Here is an 18,677-nt window from a genome sequence, read left to right as displayed (position 1 = left end):
TGACTGTGCACATACCACAGTACCCTTTAATCTCAGCTATTTCTCTGGGTGTCGGGGATCTGTGCACCATGTTACCTGACAGATCAGCACTCTTACACAGGAGTCCTCTTCCCACTCCTCTAGGCAACATGGACTGCACGGGTATTAATGAAAACACAGGTGGCATTTCACACCACTCTCATGGGAGCACACCCAGCACTTACCCTGGCTCTTTGTGCACTGTTGCTCCCACCAGGGGATTTGCATGTTTCTCCCTGGGGAGGACCTTCCCTTGCTATTCTGAGATAAAAGCTCAGTTCAACCTGTGACCTGAATGACCAGAACTCTTCTGTTCCACTTCTCACCATGGCTTGCCCTGCTCAGCTCCTGGGGCTGATCATGCTCTGGATCCCTGGTAAAGGCAGAGGGAGAGGAGGAAGCGGCATGAGGAGGGGCTGTGAACTCTGAGGATATTCTCTCACAGATGTGTATCTTATCCATGTGTCAATTATGTCTTTGTCTGACTGTGTGTGTGTGTGTGTGTGTGTGTGTGTGTGTGTGTGTGTGTGGTTTCCTCCAGGATATGTATGTGAGAATGCAGAGACATAAGAGAGCAAAGAAAATTCCAGAAGGAGCAAGAGCATATAGATTCAGGAATGCGTTGGCTCTGATGCACATTTTTCTTGTGTAGGGATTTTCCAAAGGCCCATTTGTATTTGAAAGTATGTTATATTGAGCATAGATAGAACAGGGCCAATATGCATAAATCAAGTAGAAGGAAGTAAAATCCAAAAGCATTTAATTTTTTTTTTCAGTTTGCTAGTTGATAACTTTATTGTTTTATTGCAATTTCAGGATCCATTGGTGATGTCGTGATGACCCAGACTCCACTGTCCCTGTCTGTCACACCAGGAGAGCCCGCCTCCATCTCCTGCAGGTCGAGTCAGAGTCTCCTATATAGTGATGGATACACATATCTACATTGGTACCTGCAAAGACCAGGCCAGTCTCCAAGGCTCCTGATATATACAGTTTCCAATCGCTTCTCTGGTGTCCCAGACCGATTCAGTGGCAGTGGGTCTGGGACAGATTTCACACTCAAAATCAGCAGAGTAGAGCCTGAGGACGTAGGAGTTTATTACTGCTCTCAAGATACACATGACCCTCCCACAGTGGTACAGCCTTGAATAAAAACTTATCTGTCTAGATACCACACTTGTTGCTCATCTGTTGGGCAGCACAGTAGATTCTCTCAGGTTGTGAAAGAGGCAGATCTTCAAGGCCTCAGGAGAGAAGATCACAGCTGCTGCATCTGCCCACAAAAATGCCCTGCCAATGCTACATTTTTTGGCATTACATAAGCCACCTCAGAGTGAAGAGTGCCCCAGTGCTCTCAGAAGTGCAAGATATGAAGCAATAGCTGATGGTCACTCATCCTAATCACCCTGCCCTGTGCACACACATGAAGGAAAGCTGATGGTCACTCATCCTAATCACCCTGCCTTGTGCACATGCAAAGATGAAACTCAACCATAGATGCAGCCACATCATTGAGGCTAAGGGTAAATCATAGAAATAAAAATTCATGTACACTTGTAAATTTATTTTTATTATTTTTCCTTTTCCTATGTTATTGATCAGATTGACCAGTTGGTGTTTTAGTTGCTGCAGGAAAACAAACAAAGATGTCATTAGGATTTTCTTTGCCCCTCTACCTGTATCTTGTCATGTCTCCTTTCTTTGAGCACATCAGCCTCTCTGTGTGGGTCAGGCACAGCAATGGGCTCTGCTCTCCTCAGGGAAGCATCGGGGAAATCACACATATTCTTATTTGCACATTTCTGGATAAACTACAAAAACTGCATTCCAAAAGAAAATTCTCAGCCTCAGTGGGTTTACAGGGAAGGTAATTATCTTTTTTAGTTTCAGATTTAGAGTTTAAAACTTAGAAACAAGTTTTTAAAATTCAAAGTGCATGGAAATGTGAGTCTTTCACAATATCTTGAATGAATAATAGATAAATCATCAGTGGATCCTCCTCCCTGAAGTAAAATAATATCCAGAAGATTTTATGCTGAGGGGAATAAATGGCATCACATACACAGAAGGCAGCAGTTAGTAGGACACTAAACTGTGGTTCATGCTGGGTTTAAATCTAAAGAAGTTGTGGTCAAGCCAGGAACCAGATAGAAACTGAGATGGTTGTCTTATGAACAATCCCAGAGTTGAAGGGACTGCTGCCTGGATTTCAGGTTTTACCCTGTGCACCTGCAAGCACATGAGGAAGTGGTACAACTTGCAGAACTATGTTTGTAGTGACAGTGGTGGACACTAATGACCCAGACCTTCACGTTCACTGCCAGTCACTTAGACTTACTCCTCAGTCTGCAAGAGCACTTCATTAGGTAGGCCTATTCTAGAAATATTTAGTGGATTATACTCCATTTTTATTATACCTCTTGGGACATATTTAAATATAGAAGAATCAACCATTATTTTACTACTGATTAGCACATCCAATATAGTAACCTATTGCACAGAATGATGGCAAAGGAGCAATGTGTAATATCATAAGATTGGATCAACTCTAGGCTTCATCACTTATGGTTATGTAAGTAGAATATGATGGTTATAACATGACAGCATTGCATTATAATGCAATGTGCAGAGTATAGTTTTGTCAGTTATTGCACCATTGTTTCAGAAAGTATATATTTCATAATTCTTTATCCAATCACCAATTAACTCACATATGGATAGATTTGGTATTTTGGTTATTTAAAATAATGTTGATATGAGCATAAGTGTACTAATATCCACATTGTTTCTAGACACACTTTCCCCTGTTCAGCCATACCTCTATGTCTTATAATCAAGACAGTGGCTGGATATCAAACCCAATACCAAAGTTGGATAGTAAGTGCAGATTTGCCACATCTGATACATGTGTTTTTGTGAAAATACAGTAATAGAATTCAATTAAAAACAATTGCTCTTACAACTATAATTTCCTTTGGGTAATGAAGGAACAAGAACAATACTGTGAGAACATTGAAAAATTAGGTTATATAGGAAATATGTTGAGTAACCATAAGTATTAGTTTTAGAACAGTGAAAGAGTAAAAAATATACAGGTGAGAATAATTAGTTTATTGTTAGAGCAGTCAGAATTTAAAGATTATTAAAGTTATACTGAATTAATTATAATTACAAAATAAAAAGAGAACAAGTTGGAAAATAAGTAAGAATGACAACAAAATCATATGACCTGCCTTGGTATTACAGAAATTCTACAGAAACACAATAGAATGTGTATAGAAACAAAAAATATATATATACACATGAGCTACTGGGAGGAAGTGACCATCGTCTGTCCCAGCAACTCTTGGTCTAAGCTACTCAGCAGCAACCTGATGTGATGCTCACACAAGTGCAACAGTAGTACACAGCCATGTGTGTAACCATCTGCCCTTGATTTGGCTAACTGATCTGCTCAGTGGAATGGAACCCATAGCTGGAGCTAGGATACAAGTCAGAACCACATCCAAAAAACAAGGCTGCTCTCAATTGTCAAGCTTCCACCAATCATGGGCTACCAGATGGCATATGCCTATTAAATTCTCTCTAAAATAGTAATGGTTATCCCATTTACCTGATGCTCAATTCCCTCTGCATTGGTGAATTTGCTTCTTTTTCAGATGGATGCAGATCCTTAGGAGAGAATCAGCCCATTGCACCTCACAAGGCCCCCAGATAAAACCATAGAGTAATTGGGGAAATGAGCAAGAGTGCTGCTTCCTTGTTGAACCTAGGACCAGCACAAGAGTGAAGGAGAGAGAAACAGAGAATACTCAACCTCTTCCAAAACAGATATCCAAAGACACAGAGGCTCCCAAGACCTCATCACTGAAGTAGACATAAAACGAACCCAACATGGCTCAGGGGAAGAATGATTGTTAGAGCCACATGTTGGGACATTATGCACAGAGACATTGCCTCTTACCCATGACTGATGGCTACTCCCACACTGCACGACCCACATTCCCCAATGAGGAGGGTTCCTGTGGAGGGGAGAGGACAGAGAGAAGCTTAACAGTGGAACCAACATGGCTGTATACATTCTGTGTACATAACTAAAAAAATATATATACATATATATTATAATATAAATACTAGAACTCAGTATCCTAAGACAATATCTTAGGCAATGTAGGAAAGCATGTGATTACTAATCAGTAAGGAATAAAGTAAAAGGAAATAAAAGGTAAATTACACATTCATGGAATAACTCTTTGTTGCTGTGCTGGTTCTGCTGCCTTCCATCCTTGAGTTGTCTTACAGAGGAGTGGGGAACTTGCTGCTCCATCTTCAGTTCCAGACATTTTGAACAGTTCAGCAGGTATGCAGTGCAAAGTAGAATCTAAACTGGTTACTTGTGGAGATTTATTTCTGCTTAGGATTCAACCTTTGTTCAGTTTCCTAGACCTAAGCATGACCTACTGCCTCAGAGTTACTTCCACAAAAATAGCTACTGTCATCCATAGTGTGCTGAGTGGATAGACTTTCCTCTTATGCTTTTCAATGTCTGAGGCTCTAATGTGACCACAACTCTGATTGTTCTAACCTTGGCAGCTCTATTGTTTGGTCTCACCAGTGTGGATTGCCTCTGCCTATGGTGATAGCTTGAATATATTTTATCTACTACATTTTTGTTCATATCAGGTACTGTTTATTGTCCATATAGGTATATAGTAATCCTGGTTGTGGGCTGTTTATTGATGAACAGGGAGTCTTGGAGTATGATAGTATGATTTTTCAAAGTTTTCTAGCTTTTCTGTCAGAACAATTTGACTGCAGAGTATGGAAGGACTTTTCATGATGAGATTTTTTTTTTAAACCAACCCCTGTTCATCCAATTACAGGGTACCAATGACAGTCCCTGGAAAAAATTCAAACCAAGTCTAATTTATAGAAACAGTATGATATTGGGGTATCATTGCAGGAAAATCATTCATGCAAACATTGACTTCTTGCTGAAAAGCATAGTTTCCTTAGGCCCTTACTGACCCTCAAGCTTTTATGAAATTTGTCACTGTGTCTGGGCAGCAACTAGCTGAAGTAGATGTAGCAATCCTTGAATCTGATTCTCTGGCCCACTGTATCCTGGTCCTTTGACTATTGCTGTTATAGGTGAGTGATCAGAAATCTATGTGACAGGCTTCATAGGTTCAGGGCATGAGACTAAAACCCTGTTATTTGGCAGAGTAGTAACTGTCCACCAGATCAGCCATCATGGGGTTGGTTGACAATGAAGTCAGACCTCATTAGTAGTGGGGCATAATTGTGTTTCCTTTCTTCCTTTTCATTCTTGTAGCAATATTGTGTCCATAGAATTCAGCCTCCTGCTCAGTGTACTGATGGAAGAAATTCCCCATCACTTCTCACCAGCAGAATATAAGGAAATGTCAAAATCTGGCAATGTGTTACATCTATTTGACAAAGATGGTGCAGCAGTGATAGTAAATACAAAAAAGATCATCTGCCATTTTTTGAATTGCAACTGTTTTCTACAACATTGAAAGTGTTCAGAACAAGAATCCAAAGAAGACAACCAACCAAACAAACACAACTACATAATAAAATAAATAAATAAATCCACTCAAAAATGGGGCAAAGAAATGAACAGAAAGTTTTTAAAATTATATACATACTTACATACATACATACATACATACATATATGATTTATTTATTGACAACTTCTATACTTACAGAAAACAAACCATGGTATTTCCCTCCCCTCCCCCACTGTCCCTTTCATAGCCCTGCACTCTATCATACCCTGTCCTTCTCTCCTTAGACTTTCCTTTAATTTGATGTCATCATCTTTTCCTCCTATCATGGGGGTGTTGTGTAGATATTGCTAGGCACTTCAAGGTCTTGGATAATGAGGCCAATTTCTGTCTGGACAGTGTATATAAGAGAGTGGTACCCTTCCTTTGGCTTGTACATTCTTTCTGCCACCTCTTCTGCAATGCTGCATTGAACCCTGAGCCTTGGAGGATGTGAGAGGTTTCAGTGCTGGACACTCCTCTATCCCTTCTTCTCAGCACTATATTGCCTTTTGGGTCATCCCAGTGGTCACCACTTTCTGAAAAGAGAAGCTTCTCTAATCAGAAGTGAGAGTCGCATTAATATATGAGTATGAACATTAAGTGTAGTGCTTTAGGGCAATTTGGTGAGAGTAATATATGCATTTATCCACACAAGAGAAGACTTTATACCACTAGGGCTCATGACCACCCCTGCCATAAGCTTTTGATTAGGTTTTCAGTACCAGACATGTTTTCCCTCCCATAGAATGGTCCTTCAGTCCAATTAGAGAGCAGTTGCTTTCCCCCAGAGCAGACATGACATTATTGCACTTGTTCAGTCAATTTGCCTGTCTGGCCAAACTTGAGGTGTCCAGTGTCCACTGTTTTCACTGCTGCTGACTTCTGTCTCCCATAAGGCTGCATACAGTACAGCTTTTTTCCAGCTTTTAGTTAGTTGGTTACAAGGAGAAGGTTTTCAGCTCAGCACCAGCTTGATTTCTCAGTGACTTTGCTCCACAGGAATGTGAAGTCTTCAGCAATAAGGTCTTAGCATCTCTTTTCTCATAGGGAAACAAGGGCCTTGACAATAGCCTATAATGTTTTGGAGGCAACGGGTATATCCCTGTCCAACAACTCACTGGAAGGTATCCCATCTCTGTCACTGAAAATTTTCTAGTAACAATGTATGTCTTCTGGATGCACCATTATTCAAGAAAGTAGATTTTCATATATCTTATTCAGAATATCTTGGATTTTGATTGAATCCCCCCCCTTCTTTTTATACAATCTCTTCCCCTGCCCTTGCTTAGGGCTTTTCCCTCCCAGTAATCTGTTCTTCTTACATATATGAAATACCATCCCCTTAAGACCTTCCCTCTTCTCCCTCCCTTATAGCCTTTTCTAGCTTATGGGCCTCTGGTACTGATTTTTGGTTTCAGATCACACACAAGTCTATACATTTGTAGTTAGGATCCACATATGAGAGAGAACATGCAGTGTTTGTCTTTCTGGGCCTTGGTTACCTCACTTAGTATAATTCTTTTAGATCCATACAATTGTCTGCAAATTTCATAGTTTCATTTTTCTTTACCACTGAACAGATCTCCATTGTGTAAATGTACCACATCTTTATCATTCATTAATCTCTGGATGGACATCTAGGTGGTTCCATTTCCTGGCTATTATGAATAGAGCAGCAATAAACATGGTTGTGCAAGTATCTCTAAGGTAATGAGAAGAGTCATTAGGATATACGCCTAATAGTGCTATAGCTGGATAATATGGCAAGTCTATTTTTAGCTGTCACAAGAACTTACACACTGATTTCCACAATAGTTGTATCAGATTATATCCCCACAGTGTAGAAGGGTTCCCCTTTTACTGCATCCTCAAAAACATTTATTGTCATTTGTTTTCTTAGTGGTAGCCATTTTGACAAGAGAGAGATGGAATCTCAAGGTAGTTTTAATTTGCATTTCCCTGATGGATAAAGATATAAAACACAATTTTAGATGTTTGTATGCCATATATATTTCTTTTTGATGAGTCTTTTTTTGATTGGTTGTTTGATTTCTTATTGTTTTGTTTTTTTGAGTTCTTTGTATATTCAGTATAATCATCTGTCAGATATATAGCTGGCAAAGATTTTAACCCATTCTGTAGTTTGTCTCTTTGCTCTATTCACATGCCCTTTGCTGTACAAAAGGTTTGTAATTTCATGAGATCCCAGTTGATGATTAGTACTTTTATTTCTGAGCAATTAGGGTTATATTGAGAAAGTAATTACCCATGCCAATATGCTGAAGGGTTTCCCCTACCTTTTCCTCAAGCAATTTCAAAATTTCAGGTCTGATATTAAGGTCCCTGATCCATTTGGACTTGATTCTTATGCATGGAAAAAGACAAGGATCTATTTTCATCTTTCTATGTATAGATATCCAATTTTTTCCAGCACCACTTGTTAAAGAAGCTGTTTTATCTCCAATGAATATTTTTGGCATTTTTGTCAAAAATCAGATGGTTTCAGCTGGATGGAATAAAATCTGGGTCCTCTATTCTTTTCTATTGATCTACATGTTTGTCTTTGTTACTATGGTTTTGTAATATCACTTAAAATTGGGTATGGTGATACCACCAGCCTTATTTTGGTTGCTCAAAATCATTTTTGCTATTTTAAGGGTTTTTGTGCTTCTAAATTAGTTTTAGGTTTTTTTTCTATTCCTGTGAAGAATGCCATTGGAATTTTAATGGGAATTGCATTAAATGTGTAGATCGCTTTTGGAAGATTGACATTTTCACAATATTGATTCTTCCAATCCAAGAAGATGGGATGTCTTTCCATTTCCTTGTGTCTTCTGCAATTTCTCACTTGAGTGTTTTAAAGTTCTCATTGTAGAGATCCTTCACTTCCTTGGTTAAGTTTATTCCAAGGTACTTTATTTATTTATTTTGTTGAGGCAATTGTGAATGGGAGAGATTCCCTGATTTCATCCATTTTTGTTAGTATATAAGAATGCTACTGTTTTCTGTGTATTTTGTATCCTGCTACATTGGTAAAAGTGTTTTTTAGTTCTAAAAGTTTGCTGGTAGAGTTTTTATTGTCTTTTATGCATAGAATCATATCATTTGCAAATAGTGATAATTTAATCTCTTCCTTTCCAATTATCCCTTTTATGAATGTCTCTTGCCTTATTGCTATACCTAAGACTTCCAGTATTGTATCAAATAAAAGTGCAGACAATGGAAACCATTGTTTTGTTCTTGAATTTAGTGGGAAAGCTTCAAGTTTTTCACCATTTTGTATTATGTTGGCTGTAGATTTGTCATAAATAGCTTTTATTATGTTCAGTTATGTTTCTTCCATTTCCAGTTTCTGTCATACTTTCCCTATGAAAGGATATTGGATTTTGTCAAATGCCTTTTCTGCATCTATTGAGATGATCATCTGATTTTTGTCATACTCTTACAATGTAAGGGTATTGGATTTTGTCACATGACTTTTCTGCAACTATTGAAATGATCATGTGATTTTTTTTTCCCTTCAGACCATTTATATGATGCATTACATTTATTGATTTGTGTATGTTAAACCATACCTGCGTCCCTCTGATAAAGCCAACTTGGTATGGGGGAATAATCTTTTTTATATATTCTTTTATTCTGTATTTTATATATTCTTGTATCCAATATTTTGTACAAAATTTTTGCATCTATGTTCATGAGGAAGATTGGTCTGTAATTATCTTTTTTGTTCTTTCTTTGGTTTTGGTATGAGGGTGATTCTGGCTTCATAGAAGGAGTTTGGTAGAATTCCCTCCTTTTCTACTTTATGGAAAAGTTTGAGAAGTAGTGGTGTTAGTTCTTCCATGAAGGTCTGGTAAAATTCACCAGTGAATCCATGGGGAATAGTGGGGGATGGGAGAGCTCAGACTTCTGGAGTTGCTCGCAATTTCAGTAACTCTTTAGCTGATCTCAACTGTCTCTTCTTGAGATTTCTTAACCTTTCAAGAAGGTTGATGAAGTTGAAAACTCTGTTGCTTGGTCTCTGCTGCTGCTGCCACCTGGTGTAAGTGCAGGGCAGCTGCGTTGAGCCTGGATCACTGCCAAGAGTGCCTCAGTGGGCCTCTGGCCATTTTCCTCCTTTCTGGTGGATATTGGCCTCTCCAGCTTCTCTGCTGTGTCTAAGAACCACCTATACTCCTTAGCTTTTCAGAAGTAGAGTGCATTTTGGTGGGGGTTTGCTTAAATCCTTCCCTAGGCTGGTTTGGCATGGCTCCTGTCCGGCCATCTTACCCAGAAGTCTCAAAAACCTGAATAGAAAGCTTTTAATTGAAGAAATACAAATGGACAATAGTAAATATCTAGAAAGATGTTTATTCCCTTTTACCATATTTAAAATGCAAATTTAAATTATTTGAAATTCCATTTTATTTTGGTCAAGAGGCTGTAAACAAAAGAGTAAGTATGAGCTAGAGTCATGGCTTAGCAGTTGAGGCAGGTTCTACTACTGGTTAAGATTATTGATTCTTTTGATCCACATTGCACTGTGAATCACACTAAATGATAATATGATAGATGTCATTATAGCAGAGGCCTCAGCTCTGTTCCACCTTGTTGTGTGTGTCCTGTAACCACAGGATGAGAGTCCTCAGCAGAAGTGTCTTGGCATCTAGTCCTGGAAACCAGAAACTTTTTAATTATTAAAATATTTTAAAGGGGGCTGGAGAGATGGCTTAGTGGTTAAGCACTTGCCTGTGAAGCCTAAGGACCCCGGTTCGAGGCTCGGTTCCCCAGGTCCCACGTTAGCCAGATGTACAAGGGGGCGCACGCGTCTGGAGTTGGTTTGCAGAGGCTGGAAGCCCTGGCGCGCCCATTCTCTCTCTCTCCCTCTATCTGTCTTTCTCTCTGTGCCTGTCGCTCTCAAATAAATAAATTAACTAATTAAAAAAATATTTTAAAGCCTTGAGTTGAAGGAAATGTACCCTACTTTTCTAACAAAAATAATATGCATACCTTTGCATTTATGATCTTTTAACTTAATTTTAATCCAAAAGCAAGTTAAAGCCTCTGTGTACTGATCAGTGCATTGAAGCAGATGAAAAATTTGATGTCAAGTGATGTTTTTACAATGGCATTACAAAGTGGTAGGTATATAAATAAACCTTGTGGGGCTGGAGAGATGGCTTAGCGGTTAAGCGCTTGCCTGTGAAGCCTAAGGACCCCGGTTCGAGGCTCGGTTTCCCAGGTCCCACGTAGCCAGATGCACAAGGGGGCGCACGCATCTGGAGTTCGTTTGCAGAGGCTAGAAGCCCTGGCTTGCCCATTCTCTCTCTCTCCCTCTATCTGTCTTTCTCTCTGTCTGTCACTCTCAAAATAAAAAAAATAAAAAAAAATGAACAACAACAAAAAAATAAACCTTGTGAAAGTTGTTTATAATATTGATAACTAATGAATAGGAACAACTCACTTACCATAATTTTGGTTATATGAGACAAAGTTACCAGGAAATGTTACTGATTAAACTTGAGGTGCATAATATACTACATAGAAGCAGTTGTATAGTCACACGACAGAATTATAACTTTAAAAACCAAGAGAGGGGCCGGAGAGCTCCTTCAGCTAGTAAGACAATTGTTTTCAAAGCCTAACCACCTAGTTTTAATTTCCAAGTGAGATGGGTTACAGTTAGGGTGATTGGACCTCTGCAAGTAATAAAAAGACAGGAGTCTGCACTTGATGGAAGTTAATGACGACATGAATTCTTATCTCTTGATAGTTACCTACACCAGGTTTTCTACAAACGTTCAGGACCCCTTTTGGGAGGGAGGTCTTTCATAGGAATTAAACATTATGGTTGATCAAAGCTCATCCCCCAGAGTTGGTATCAGAGTTGGTTAGCCTCTTCCTGCTACACCTCCAGCCCTAACTAACAGTCAGTTTGGTTCTCCTGAACTGGAAGTTAACCCACTGCTGTAACATGATAAATACCTTTGCAAGGGGAGGGCAGGCTCTCTGACCACTTGGGAACTTCCTGCTGTGGGTGAGATTTTCCCTAGACTGGGCCCAGCTGATTCAGCCCAGGCCCAGCCAGAAGCACCCCATAGCCCTTGCTCTACCCTTAATCTTTATTCCCTCCATCTCCTGACATGCCAGGAGCACCCTGAACTTTCTTTTTCTCTCTTTTCATTCCAGGGTTTTTCCAGGCCCTCCAAGTAGGATCTCTTACCATATGGATGCCTTTCTTTGGCTCTGAACTTTCCTCAATAAATATAATAAGTTAATATTATCCTTCTCAATATTTTTTATTCAATTATTTTTTTTCAGTTTCAAGGACTTCCCTGGACCCCGAGCAACCCATTAAACAAGTACCCATGAAAACCAAATGAGAACACTGGCACATGTGGCTGGAGTTCATTTTCAGCAGTTAGAGGCCTTGTTCCCACTGTCTTTCTACCCCTCTCTCTTTATCGCTGTCTTCACAAAAGCTATGTATACAAATAAAAATTAAAAATCATAGGGAAATGGGCAATGTAATATCTAGACTTCTGATAGTCCATTACATTTTAAACAATATTTTTGTACCTTTAATAATACAGAAGGCAAAAATGGGAGAAAAAGATGCATTCTAGCTAAACTGCATTAACCTAAGAATAAAATTCATCATATTTCATCAAAACAATTAGATCCACACATAAGACACAAAGGACATATTGTTCATAATTCCTAAGCCAAGCAGAACACACCCATGGTGTTGTTCTGTGTGCTGGTTCAGGACTCTGCCTGACCTGTAAGCCCTCAGTAGAGTTGGGGGTCAGTCTTTGTGCAAGCGTCAAGTTGAGGTACTGACAATGTTGGACACTGGACACAGCTCTAGATCTTTCTATCCTGCCCAAATTTATTATCTCAGTTCACCTAGTGAAAACTGTGGTCATAGCACATCATGAACTGAAATAGTGTGGAGTCATCACTAGGGTGAGAAGCCTCATGAATAAGGACCCATGAGACAGAGTGACCACAGGTGTTTCACTAGGTGTGGAGCATGCTCAGCTTTTCAAGTTCATTCTTGATGAAACAGTAATACTACTGTTGTTTGAGAAGTTTTTCAAGACTGTTACACATGTACCTCATTACAAAGTATATTAAGGCGATGTTCTAAGAAGCAGGTATGTGCTCCACTTGCAGCGATTCCGCATCCTTGTGTGGATGATGAGATGTATGGATCAAACATTATTACAGCTGTCATTTGAGTGGGTTTGTCAAGATTGTTATACATGTATCTAGTGACAAATTATTCATTTAAAGTAAGATGTTATAAGAAGCAGGTGTGTGCTCCACTTGCTGATCTAGCATATCCCCTTTCTCATCCTTCCATTGGTGACAGATGTGGATGGCAGGCTCTGAGAGCTGCAGGTTTTCTTGGACATCTGGGACTGCATCTACCACAGAGTCCATAACTACTCGAATCTGAGAAAGGAAGTCTGCACCAGAACCATACTCAAAGTGCTATGATTTTACAACCAGTTCTCAAGGGTGAGGGTAATTGGTAGGGCAAAGCTGGATGCACAGATCTATCCCTGGATTTTTGATTGCCTTTAATTATAGAAGTGACTCAGATTTACTTGAGAAAATGACTGATGTGTTGCTTCTTCTTCTTTTGCTTTTTAGGCAAATGAGAAAGAGAGAGAGAGATTGAGATTGGGCACATCAGGCCTTCAGCTGCTGCAAATGAACTCCTGATGCATATGTCACCTTGTGCATCTGGCTTATGTGAGTTCTGGGGAACTGAACCTGAGTCCTTTGGCTTTGGAGGCAAGCAACTTAACCATTAAGCCATCTCTCCAGCCCTTACAGGTTACTTCTAACCTGAAGTTGACTTCCATAGTTGAGTTTCCTTCTCATTGCTGGGATAATGCAGCTAATCCAAAGCAGTTGAGAGGAGGAATGATTTTTTCTTACACTCGAGGGGAAGCTTTGTGGTGGCAGGGAAATGCTGACATGAGCAGAGGCAGGATGTCACCTCTGTCACAGCAGGTGGAAAACAGGACAGTGATAGTACTGAAACTGGCCAGCTAGGGACTAACAAAACTCAAGCCCCACCCTGAGCAATAGACCTGCTCCAACAAGAATACATGTCCAAATTGTTACCTGCTGGGGACCAAACATTCAGAATACATAGTTTATAGAGGACATCTGATTTTAACTAACATAGTAATCAGCTTCAGGATCTCATTATTTTCAATTCATTTCAATCAAGTATTTCTGGAAAATATCTGACAATAAACTGTTTTGAGTATTTATAAACTTATATTAGCAAGCAATTCTGCCTTCCCTATTTAAGCTACTAGAAATCAGAAGAACCTAAGAGTTTGCATATACTCCATCTTAAAATTTCTTTTGCATGGGCACTAACTAGAAATTTAGTTTCTGCAAACAAAGTAGTCGTAAAGCAGATTGTGGAGGCACATGTGGGAAGACACCATGACAACTCTGGTTTCATATCTACAAGCTCCTGAAATATAGCTTTAAGATATGTCTCTCAGTCATCTCATTCTCAATTTGAGTGTGGGAATATAGACTACTTGATAGATTTCAGTGATTAAATCAGTTTAATAACTGTATGCACAAAGTAGAGTGGGCATCTGCATTGATGAGGTTATCTTTAAATCTTGGCAGTCACTGGTTTTCCACTGCCATGGAATATGGTAAAACAGACAGTTACTGGAGCATCCCTAGGATAATAACCTGAATTGTGTTGTTGCTCCTTAAGGTACTTGTTGGATCACAGATTTCCTGATGTCTTTGTCTTATTGCTTTCAATAAATCCATTTTGGTGTCAATTCCTGTGTCTGTAAGAGGCAAAGACCTGATTAATCAATATAAACTGATGTCAGAAAATCAAGTGCATGGGGAAGACAGATATGGAGAAAACTGAATTGCAGAAATTTCAACTCATTTTTCTGAGTCTCCTTCATTACTACCTTGAGTGCTCCCTTTATTCCCACTGGTGCTAGTAAAATACCTCAAACAGTTTTTTGCCTCAGCATTGTTGTGATATTTTGAGATAGAACAAGGGTGCTTTTGGGGGCAGTGGACTAAGGATGGACAAAGGTCACATGAGCTGCTTGTACAGAGAATGTCTACAAGACTGCTGAGGTCATTTATGCTCAGCTGAGCCCTATGTCATGGGACAGAATTGCCTTGGTTGTCCTTGACCAGAAGTTCACAAATCACGGTTCCTGCAGCAGCAGCAACACCTCCAACTTCAAAGAAATGCACAGTGTGAGGTCACTCTGTGTTTTCCAAGCATTGACAGGAAGTGCGGTTTGAGATCTTCTGCTGAGGAAAAGAAGAGGTCTGATCCTGGGATGAAAACAGACCCCTCTAATTTTACAGGGTGGAGATAAGGTGGGGCAATGAATGTTTGAGGAACAATTGCCAAATGAACGTTGTAAGACTTACACTCATTTTTTATGCATTCATCGTCTCATTACATGTGTGAAATTTCTTCTCACATCTCTCTGCAGTAAAAAGCCAGATTTTTCATACTATCTGCTCATCCCAAGGACTTAGTATGTTCTTAATGGAAAAGTAATAAAACTGAGGACTTCCGAGTGTCTGCCTCAGAGCTGCTTCCTCCTTCCTAACTTGGTAGACAAGTAATATAACTGAACTCTTCCCAATGTCTGCCTCAGAGCTGCTTCCTCCTTCCTAACTGGGATATTTCTTCCAAAGGGCTGACAGGCTCCTCTGTACAGGCAGACAACTCGCCCCTTGAACTTGCACCTCCACCGTCCGTCTACCACTGGACAGCCTACCATGACCTAATGGGCATAAAGGCCCTTCTGTCCCCAGCTTTGCTCTAGTTTGGTTCTGACCCTCACTTCACCACATATGTCCATTTAACATTTGCTTTCCCTCAGCTTGCAGATGACTATCTCTCCCTCTGTCTATTCTTTCTCTCTTGTCCATTCTTATCTCAGCCTACATCTGTGTTCCCATAGGTTTGATTTGACTTCCAATAGCACTGTCCCAGATTTGGGGAAGATTAATAAAGTATTTTAATTCATAACGTTTCTAGTCTACAGCCCTCCTTCTTTGACTGCCCCTCAAAACATCTGAAACCCATGAATTATTTCTCCTCTCAGTTGGTTCAGCATCTTTTGTGTTCCTGTCACACTGGAGATGACACTCATATCTATCCAAGGAGGGCACCCTGTGGAAGAGCCTCAGCTGATCTTTCTGGATGTCTTCCTTGTCCCCCTTTCATTACAGGCCACTGCACCTGCCACACATCAGGAGCTGGGAGGTCCTTGAATTTCAACAGGACTTATCTTGCAGGAAGAGTTTCCCATGAGTTAGTTAAAATAAGCTGTTCACTTTAACTATGCCATGGTTGAGAACTATTTTTGAAAATTATGTGTTTATGGGTGCAGATACTTACTCTTACTAAACAAAACAAAAAAATCACACAGAGCAGTGAATAGATGACTATTCCATTTGCATCAACTTAACCCACCTGGGCAGCAATTTTATCTTCAATCTCAATGAATAAAGCTGACTTAGGCTTTGAGGGACATTTAGTTATGGACATAATTCACTCATACATGGGGAGGGAGGGTCAGTGATATGTCACCAAGAGTGAATATCAAGCTTTAGAAAGATGACAGAGCACAGTCTGGAATCGGCATTGGAGGGACTGATGATTTAGGATGACAGTGAGAACAACATCCAGTCACCAGTCTGGTCTGGAGTTGGCATAATAGGATCATCAAAATATAAGTTTGTCTTTTTCTGGGTTGCAAGAAGCGCTGAGAGGTCACTGTGTAAAGCACAAGGTCTCTTCAGATCTTCAGAGTCATGGCCTGAGAAACAACTGGCAGGGAAGCACTTACTCCCTGAGTGGCATATGACTCTCCTAGTGAAGACTGGGTGGCCAGGAGTAGTTGCATTGTCTTATCCCCTGGGCCCACTGAGAAGTTGGAATAGGCTTGGAAGAAGCTGAGTTCAACGAATCAGTTCCTGCTTACCCAGAACTCTTGACTTACACAGTAGAGGTGCATCCCATTGCTTCCCCAGACGGAGGACACGGTCACACAGACATGCACTCAGAGATTCTTCTTCCCCAAGAGGATGCTGACATCTTCTTTCCTCCACTGAGGACTGAGAAGGGAAGGAAGGCTTCTGATAAAGAGGAAGGTGCAGATGCCAGACAATTCTTGTGCTATTGTGTTGGCCTTCATATATTTTGAGTTTTGTAGACTTCTAATTTTGAATTTTTGAAAAAGAGATAATGGTGGTTTGAATTAGGAGTCCTCCATGAACTCATGTGTTCTGAATGTTTGATGCAGAGCAATGTGCAAATTGGTCCTTATTGGAGGACGTGTGTTTATGCAGGTGGGCTTATGGATGTTATAGCTAGCTATCTCTTCCCAGTGTTTGACACACTCTCCTGCTGCTGTTGTCTACTTGATGTTGGCCAGGAGGTGATGTCCAGACTCTGCACATGCCATGGTTTCCCCTGTCAAAATGGAGCTCATCCTTGAGGGTATAAGCTAAAATAAATCCTTTCCTTCCACGAGCTGCTTTTGGTCAGGTGCTTTGTGCCACCAACCCGGAGGTAACTGCAAGAGTGTTTTATTTTTTTCAATCTATACCTGAACATGAAGTTCCTGAGAACCTTGCAGTTACCAGAAATTCTACAGCAAAATCTATCATTCTGTCATGATATTTTTCCAAAAATAATATTCATAGCTAAGATTCTTCCTGAAATAAATGTACAGGTATGACTATAAAATGTAGACAATAATAATCCAAGTGTGAGAGGACTAACCTAAGCCTCTTGAATCACATTTAATGTCTGCCCACATTCTTGCTTCCCAGTGACTTAGATACTGTTGCAGTCAGGTTCGCACTGCAACACCCAGCCAAGAGACATGATGTAAGATGTAAGATGTAAGATGATGTGATGCTGGCTTCCTGCTCTGGTTAGGCATTTCCTACCATGATGGACTCTTACTCTCTGTTGCTGTAAGCTACAGTAAACTTCTATACTTCCATACAGTGCTTCTGGCTATATTTTGTCCCAGCAATGTGATTGTAATTTACACAGTACTTAAAAACTATATTACAGTGCTGGAGAGATTGCTTAGTGGTTAAGGTGCATGCCTAAGGACCCAGGTTCAATTCTCCAGGTCCCATGTAAGCCAGATGCATGTGGTGGTGCATGCATCTGGAGTTCATTTTCAGTGGCTATAGGCCCCAGCATGCCCATTCTCACTCCTTTCTCTCTTCCTGTCTCTGTCTCTAAAAATAATAATAGTAATAATAATAATAATAATAATAATAATAATAATAATGACCTATATTACAATGTAGGGAAGCCACTCCACTCAGGCTGAGTTATATTCATTGTGCTTTCTGAATTCCTGCTGTATCTTGATGGCTGTCACTATGTCTAGACTTAGGAAACTGTGTTCTCTGATTTTTTCAGATTCATTTTTTTCTGTCTTGAGTTTGAATTTCTCCTCCATCTATGTTCATTTTTAAAAGACTTGTTTGTTTTAAATAATTTATCTTTATTTATTTATGAAAGAAAGAGAGATTGAGAGAGAGAGAGAGAGATAATCAGCATACTAGGGCTTCCAGCCACTACAAACAAACTCCAGACTCATTCACCACCATGTGCATCTGGCTTATATGAATTCTGGGGAGTCTAACCTATACCCTTAGGCTTCATAGCAAGCACCTTAACCACTAGCTATGTCTCCAGCCCCAAAGGTTTCTTTTTTATTTTGTTGTTGTTGTTTGTTTTATTTCATTTGTTTTTGTTTTGCTTGTTAAGGTACAGTCTCACTCTAGCCCAGGCTGACCTGGAATTCAGTCTGTATTCTTATGGTGGCCTCGAATTCATGGCAATCTTCCTGCCTCTCCCTCCCGAGTACAAAGATGTATTTTTATTGACATTTTAAATGTATTTTATATTCTACTTTCCATTATTATCTTCTATTCACTATTGAAGGTTTGATTACTCTACCAATTGACCTAGTCTTTAAGCACTGATTTTCCACCTTCTACATTTTTCTTTCTAATGCTGAATCAAATATCA

At 39.8% G+C, this 18,677-nt stretch overlaps 1 gene segment (V, D, J or C); it reads left to right on the top strand.

The window, feature by feature from the left end:
* The first annotated feature begins 345 nt into the window (after nt 1-345).
* LOC101608289 lies at nt 346-9,662 on the top strand. The segment is given in 5 exon segments: nt 346-394; nt 835-1,154; nt 4,724-4,776; nt 5,354-5,498; nt 9,582-9,662. Coding segments are annotated over 5 exon segments (648 nt in total).
* The last annotated feature ends 9,015 nt before the right edge of the window (nt 9,663-18,677 follow it).

This window comes from Jaculus jaculus, chromosome 6 (genome assembly GCF_020740685.1).
Source record: "Jaculus jaculus isolate mJacJac1 chromosome 6, mJacJac1.mat.Y.cur, whole genome shotgun sequence".
NCBI lineage: Eukaryota > Metazoa > Chordata > Mammalia > Rodentia > Dipodidae > Jaculus > Jaculus jaculus.
This window is presented reverse-complemented; position numbering and strand designations above follow the sequence as displayed.